The 6,044-nt window shown below is 36.0% G+C and overlaps 3 protein-coding genes across 3 annotated transcripts; all 3 read left to right on the plus strand.

Annotated features, from left to right (window-relative positions):
• The first annotated feature begins 148 nt into the window (after nucleotides 1-148).
• LOC130494852 (uncharacterized) lies at nucleotides 149-1,432 on the plus strand. The gene is made up of 4 exons (XM_056985670.1): nucleotides 149-166; nucleotides 707-984; nucleotides 1,066-1,195; nucleotides 1,280-1,432. The coding sequence occupies exons 1-4, from the start codon at nucleotides 149-151 to the stop codon at nucleotides 1,415-1,417; spliced, it is 564 nt and encodes a 187-aa protein (XP_056841650.1). The 3' UTR covers nucleotides 1,418-1,432.
• Nucleotides 1,433-1,471: 39 nt separating this feature from the next.
• On the plus strand, nucleotides 1,472-2,345 carry LOC130494853 (uncharacterized). Its single transcript, XM_056985671.1, has 3 exons — nucleotides 1,472-1,652; nucleotides 1,752-1,973; nucleotides 2,055-2,345. The coding sequence occupies exons 1-3, from the start codon at nucleotides 1,488-1,490 to the stop codon at nucleotides 2,343-2,345; spliced, it is 678 nt and encodes a 225-aa protein (XP_056841651.1). The 5' UTR covers nucleotides 1,472-1,487.
• Nucleotides 2,346-3,991: 1,646 nt separating this feature from the next.
• On the plus strand, nucleotides 3,992-5,311 carry LOC108857698 (heat stress transcription factor C-1). Its single transcript, XM_018631707.2, has 2 exons — nucleotides 3,992-4,216; nucleotides 4,307-5,311. The coding sequence occupies exons 1-2, from the start codon at nucleotides 3,992-3,994 to the stop codon at nucleotides 5,024-5,026; spliced, it is 945 nt and encodes a 314-aa protein (XP_018487209.1). The 3' UTR covers nucleotides 5,027-5,311.
• Nucleotides 5,312-6,044: the final 733 nt, after the last annotated feature.

Genomic DNA, 6,044 nt, shown 5'->3' on the forward strand with positions numbered 1-6,044 from the left:
CTCCTCTCCTCTCCTCTCCTCTCTTCCTCTCGGCCTCTTTCCTCTCCTCTCTTCCTCTCCTCTCTTCCCATGTAAGTTCATATCTCTTCTCTTCCTCTCTTTATAGATCTCGAAACTTAGATTGTTAGATAGAAAATTCTAGGATTGAATGGAATATTTAGGATTTGCATGTTTGGATTGTTGTTTGGATTGTTGGTATATTTTTTTTTTGATTTATTTTGTGTTTTTGATTTTTTTAAAACGTTTTTTTGATTTTTTAAAACGTTTTTTTGATTTTAAAACTATTTTTTGAATTTTTAAAACGTTTTTTTTTATTTTTAAAACGTTTTTTTGATTTTTAAAACGTTTTTTGGATTTTAAAACTATTTTTTGAATTTTTAAAACGTTTTTTTTGATTTTAAAACGTTTTTTTTATTTTTAAAACGTTTTTTGATTTTTAAAACTATTTTTATATATTAAAACTATTTTTATATATTAAAACTATTTTTTTATTTATTAAACTATTTTTAATATATTAAAACTATTTTTAATATATTAAAACTATTTTTTGTAATTATTAAACTATTTTTAATATTTAAAACTATTTTATATATTAAATCTATTTTTAATATATCAAAACTATTTTTTGTAATTATTAAACAATTTTGATATATTAACAAATTAAATAAATAATTGTATATATTAAATAAAATTTATTTATATAAAGGTCTCAAGAGGAACATACCCCTCTCGACAGCGTCGTGGTCGTGGTGGTTCGGGGAGCGGCTCCATTGCGGGTTCCGCATCGCCGTACAGCTCCTACCAGACATCTCCTTCTCCATTTCCCTCTCATTCTCCTCCCGCTCCCGGTGTGGCACCCACTCCTGCTCCTGCTCATGCTCCTGCTCATCCGGCACTTCTGAGAGTTGCGGAGTTTGTTCGACAGCCGGGTCGTGACCATCTTCCATATCTCACTCAGTATCCACGTGGACAGGGTCAGACATGGTAATTAAATCTATTTTTTTTTCATTAAAATTTGATTCATTTAAAATATTTAATTCTAAAATAATTAATTCTTTTTATTAGGTTTGACCGATCCGGGAACGGGATCAGCGGATGGATCAACAGTATGATGTACTCGTCCCTCGACAATGGACATCCGACTTTCACCGACTTCCCTCTCGAGAAGCAGCATATGTGGTTTCAACAGTTTGCGGTAAGTTTTCTATTTTTTACTTATTTTTTACTTATTTTTTTCATCTTTAATATTAATTTTCTACTAATTGTGTTTTATTTTCAGCAACAATTCAACTGGAATGCCGATGATACGTTGTTTATCTATTACCACTTCGTCCATAAAGTTATGGACAACTATGGGAAGCAGATGCACTCGTGGAAGAAGAAGTGGGAAATAAACAAGGTTCGTTTTTATTTATGATACAATTTTTTTATTTTTTAAAATATTTTTTTATTTATTTAACAATTTTTTTTTAAAGATTCCAAAGGGGATGGACCCGACGGTCTGGCGGGAGTTGAGTGAGCATTGGAGTAAGAACGAAGTCAGAGCAACTTCTTCCACCAACTCCACCAACCGCAAGAGCGACCGTAAGGAGAAGGGCATGTACGTCCATAACTTGGGTGCTCAGTCTTTAGCCAGTCTGGGAGATCGCTTGGTAAGCTTGTCGGTTTTTATTATATTATTTAAGATTCTAATATTTTTTTGTGCATTTCTTTTAATTACTAATGTTTGTTTAATTTATGTTTTTTCCAAGGCGCAAGAAAATGAGGGGGAGCCGGTTGATCATCTCCGCCTAATAAAGACGGCGTATACCAACAAGAAGACCGGCGAGATTGATGATGGTGTTGTGAGGGATGTGGTCACCCTTATCGACAGTCAGATGGAACAGGAAGTGTCTCAGCTTCAAACCGAGGATGACGATTCCACGGGATCGACCGGCTTGCCTCGGGTTCGGATCAACCAAATCGTTGAAGCGGTAAGTTCATTTTTTAAAGTTCAATCCTTTTTTATATTATTTAAATTTTTATATTATTTAAATTTACACTTTCTTTTTCAGTCGGTTCCAAAGAAGAAGGGCCGTTTGTTCGGTTTGGCTCGTCGGTCTCCCTCGGTTCCGTCTGCTTCTGCACCACCACCGTCCTATGTTGATCAAGAAGTCCTTCTGAGCCAGATGAGGGACAAGGATGCTCGCATATCTGCGCTGGAGTCCATGGTGGCGAGTCAAGAGGCGGGCTGGGAGGCACAGAGGAAGCTGAACGAGCAAATGATGGCGATGATGAGGAGCATGAACCCGAACGCCAACGTCGACTTCCCGAACATGCCAGACCCGGACTTCCAAACCCCGTAGTTTAATTTATTTCAAAAACTCTAAATGTTTTCTTTTCGTTTGTATGACTTTGAATTTTAAATAATATGTTTTTAATTTAAATTTTAATTTTATATTTACGAATTTAAAATTTAAAAATATTATTTTTTAAAAAAAAAATTTTTTTAAAAAATTTAATTTTCGGAATATTCCGAGGAACAGATGTCCTCGGTATATACCGAGGGAAGCGTTCCTCGGTATATTCCGAGGGAGGGTTCCTCGAAAATTTTCGAGGAAAGCAGCCCTCGAAAATTTTCGAGGAACCTGTCCCTCGGAAAATTTCGACGAACAGCTTTCCTCGAAAATTTTCGAGGAACACCTTTCGTCGGAATTTTCCGAGGGACAGGTTCCTCGAAAATTTTCGTAGGTCATTCCCTCGGTATAATCCTCGGTATATACCGAGGGAATTGTTCCTCAATATATTCCGAGGACCTCTTCGACGAAGGTCAGTCCTCTAAATTTCCTCGGAAATATGTTTCCTCGAAATTCCGTCACAAAATTTCGAGGAAATTTCGACGGAAAATGAAATTTCGACGAGTTTTTTTCGAGGGACATTTTCTTGTAGTGAGCGGGGAACTGTGATTTATCAATCGGAAGTGACAGAAGCATATGGTACTAAATAATGCCATCGTCCAAAACATTCAGCTCTATATATTTCAACCAAAGTCTGATTATATGTCCCAGTTGACCACAATACTACATGTAGTAAGCAACTACGCATATTAGATATCCACCATAGATATAGTCTGTTTTTACAACCATCAGCAATTTTGAAAGAAAGCTTTAGTTAACTCTTGCGTTTACCAGATTCTTGGTGTCATCCATGAAAATTGAGTCTAGTAAGGTTTATGCATTGCCGTTAAAGAACCTAAGCCAGCTATATGGCTTATTCTGGGGATTGAACAAAGAATTAGGTACTCTTTTCACGGTTACCTTAACTGAAATAATTTTGATCCCAGGAATTGCAAGTGTGCATGTGATGTTTATGAAATCATAGGAAATGTAAATCTCGATTTTTAACAAAAAGACGACAACATGGAAAGCATTGAAATCTTGATGTTAAGATTTGGAAATATAGTAATCTTCACGTTTGTGCAGATTGTGTAAAATAAAAGACATACGTACGCTCCTACGATGGACATCGAATAATAGAACAAAAAAATGATTCCGTGATCCTTTTTTCTCATGTTGACATATACGAAAATTTGTAAAATAGCAACATGTTATTTCCAAGAAAATTAGAAGAACGAAAACGAAAGGATAGTAGTAATACCCACACCTCCTAACATGCATAAATGATTTCACACATAAGTAACTTGTCACCTAAGAAACATTTATAAAAAAGTGGGGAAAAAAGACCTGAGACTATGAGGAAGCACCTGCATGGGTCCCACACTTGTCCGTGATACCGTAAAAGCAAAACACGACCTTGCCACGTTATCACAAAAGTAAGCCACATCACACATGTCTCACTCTCAACACTTCTTACTGCTATACTATTTCCCATTTTCACTTGACCTTATATTTTCTTGTTTATATAAACCCACAAGCTTCCTTTTAATTTCTTTACCAAAAGCAAACATATAAGCGAAAAAAAAAGGAAGAGAGGAGAGAAGAGGGAAAAAAAAATGGAGGACGACAATAATAATAACACCAACACAAACGTGATCGCACCTTTCGTTGCGAAGACATATCAGATGGTCAACGACCCTTCGACCGATTGGCTCATCACTTGGGGGCCTGCGCACAACAGCTTCATCGTCGTTGATCCTCTCGACTTCTCTCAACGAATCTTGCCTGCTTATTTCAAACACAACAATTTCAGCAGCTTTGTCCGTCAACTCAACACCTATGTAATTACTATACGCCCTCTCTTGATTTCCATACCAACTAATATGCTCGGAGTTAATATTATTCTGCTATGTTTTTTTTTTAATTTTCAGGGGTTTAGGAAAGTGGATCCAGACCGGTGGGAGTTTGCGAACGAGCATTTTCTCAGAGGGCAGAAGCACCTGCTCAAGAACATAGCGCGTAGGAAACACGCGCGTGGGCTGATGTACGGTCAGGAGATGGAGGACGGTGAGATCGTGAGGGAGATCGAACGGTTGAAAGATGAGCAGAGAGATCTTGAGTTAGAGATTCAGAGGATGAACCAAAGGATCGAGGCTACGGAGAAGCGGCCGGAGCAGATGATGGCGTTTCTTTACAAGGTCGTTGAGGATCCCGACCTCCTCCCGAGGATGATGCTCGAGAAAGAGCGGACAAAGCTAGTCTCCGACAAGAAGAAGCGTCGTGTCACGGTGAAGTCAGAGGAGGAGGAAGAAAACGAGAGGGTCTTTGGGATTATTTCACCGTCACCGTCTCCGCCGGAGAATCTTTACCGGACGCAGTCGCCGGAGAATTCTATGGGATGGGTTGTTCCGATGCAGAAGCCGGGCAAGTTTGGTAGTTACAACGAGACTGGTCTGATTTCCACTTCGTCGGCGTCATCATCTTTAACGTCGACGTTGTCGCTGCCGGAGAGCGTGAACGGAGGCGGCGGAGGATGTGGGAGTATTCAGGGAGAAACAAGATACATAGAAGCGGCGACGTTTGGAGGAGTGGTAGAGTCAAATCCACAAACACCGCCTTATCCGTTTTCTTTGTTTCGAGGTGGCTTTTAGTCTTTTAGCTTCACATGATCTATGATCTGTGTTTCTTTATCTATTATTTTTTGTTTTTCTTTTCTCTTACTTATTAATGTATAACCACCAGAAAAGGTAGATCGATTGTTGTTAGTTACAGGGAGACAGAGTCAGTAGTTATCGTTTTATAGAAAGTTGACAGTATATATTTTCTGATTATATCGTTAAAAGTTCAATTCATATGAGGACTTTGTTTTTTTTCTAAGTATTTTCAGGTGATTTGTAATTTATTCACACTTCGTAATAACAACAATTTTTGATCTTCTTAATTGTTTTGGAGATTTGGAATTTGAGTATTGGATGTCAAAGAGAAAAAAATGTTTTGAGGTTTTGGAAATTTGAGTATTAGAACTATTTTTCTTTTGGGAAATTCTCTCTTAAATAGCCAACTTTAAAGTTTTTCCAATCAAAAAGTTCTCAAGGAAGCAAAATGACTAAAATAATTTAACTGAAGAGGTAAAAGATTTTTCTATCCCTTGTTTCACAGATATATAAATAAAAAAATATTTTTGTATAGCTTCGAACTATGCTTTAAATTTGAATTTTAAAAAATTTCAATTTTTTTCCAGATTTTGTTTTTAACTTTTTCGGAATTCAAATTTCTTTTTAAAACTATTTCAAAAATTTTATTCTTAATTTTAAATAATTTTTTTTTATTTTTAAAAGATTTTAAACCATACATCTAAAACACCTACCATTTATTTCTAAACCATAGGTCTAAATTAGTTAATCATAAAAATATAAATGTATATACACTCTTTAATGAAATTTTGTTGGTCACTTTCTTCTTGAGAACTTTTTGGTGAAAAAAAAGTTTTAAAAATTATCCTAGAGAATTTCTCATCTCTTTCTGTGTTTCCAACTTTAAATTTTTATGTAAATTTTAAAAATTTAATATATAAACTTATCTAAAATGGAAGTCTTTTTGTTTGGTCAAGAATTCATTAATGATTCTTCATCATGTGATCTAAGTTTCAATTGTCGGAAAAAAATGAAT

This window comes from Raphanus sativus, chromosome 5, assembly GCF_000801105.2.
Source record: "Raphanus sativus cultivar WK10039 chromosome 5, ASM80110v3, whole genome shotgun sequence".
Lineage (NCBI taxonomy): Eukaryota > Viridiplantae > Streptophyta > Magnoliopsida > Brassicales > Brassicaceae > Raphanus > Raphanus sativus.

What these genes read in the sequence shown, in the direction of transcription:
- LOC130494852 (XM_056985670.1), top strand. An exon ending in CGTGGACAGGGTCAGACATG is followed by an intron (nt 985 to 1,065) that starts GTAATTAAATCT and finishes TCTTTTTATTAG; the next exon opens with GTTTGACCGATCCGGGAACG. An exon ending in TGTGGTTTCAACAGTTTGCG is followed by an intron (nt 1,196 to 1,279) that starts GTAAGTTTTCTA and finishes TTTTATTTTCAG; the next exon opens with CAACAATTCAACTGGAATGC.
- LOC130494853 (XM_056985671.1), top strand. Translation starts at nt 1,488, where the DNA reads ATGGACCCGACGGTCTGGCGGGAGTTGAGTGAGCATTGGAGTAAGAAC. An exon ending in CCAGTCTGGGAGATCGCTTG is followed by an intron (nt 1,653 to 1,751) that starts GTAAGCTTGTCG and finishes GTTTTTTCCAAG; the next exon opens with GCGCAAGAAAATGAGGGGGA. An exon ending in TCAACCAAATCGTTGAAGCG is followed by an intron (nt 1,974 to 2,054) that starts GTAAGTTCATTT and finishes TTTCTTTTTCAG; the next exon opens with TCGGTTCCAAAGAAGAAGGG.
- LOC108857698 (XM_018631707.2), top strand. Translation starts at nt 3,992, where the DNA reads ATGGAGGACGACAATAATAATAACACCAACACAAACGTGATCGCACCT. An exon ending in TCCGTCAACTCAACACCTAT is followed by an intron (nt 4,217 to 4,306) that starts GTAATTACTATA and finishes TTTAATTTTCAG; the next exon opens with GGGTTTAGGAAAGTGGATCC.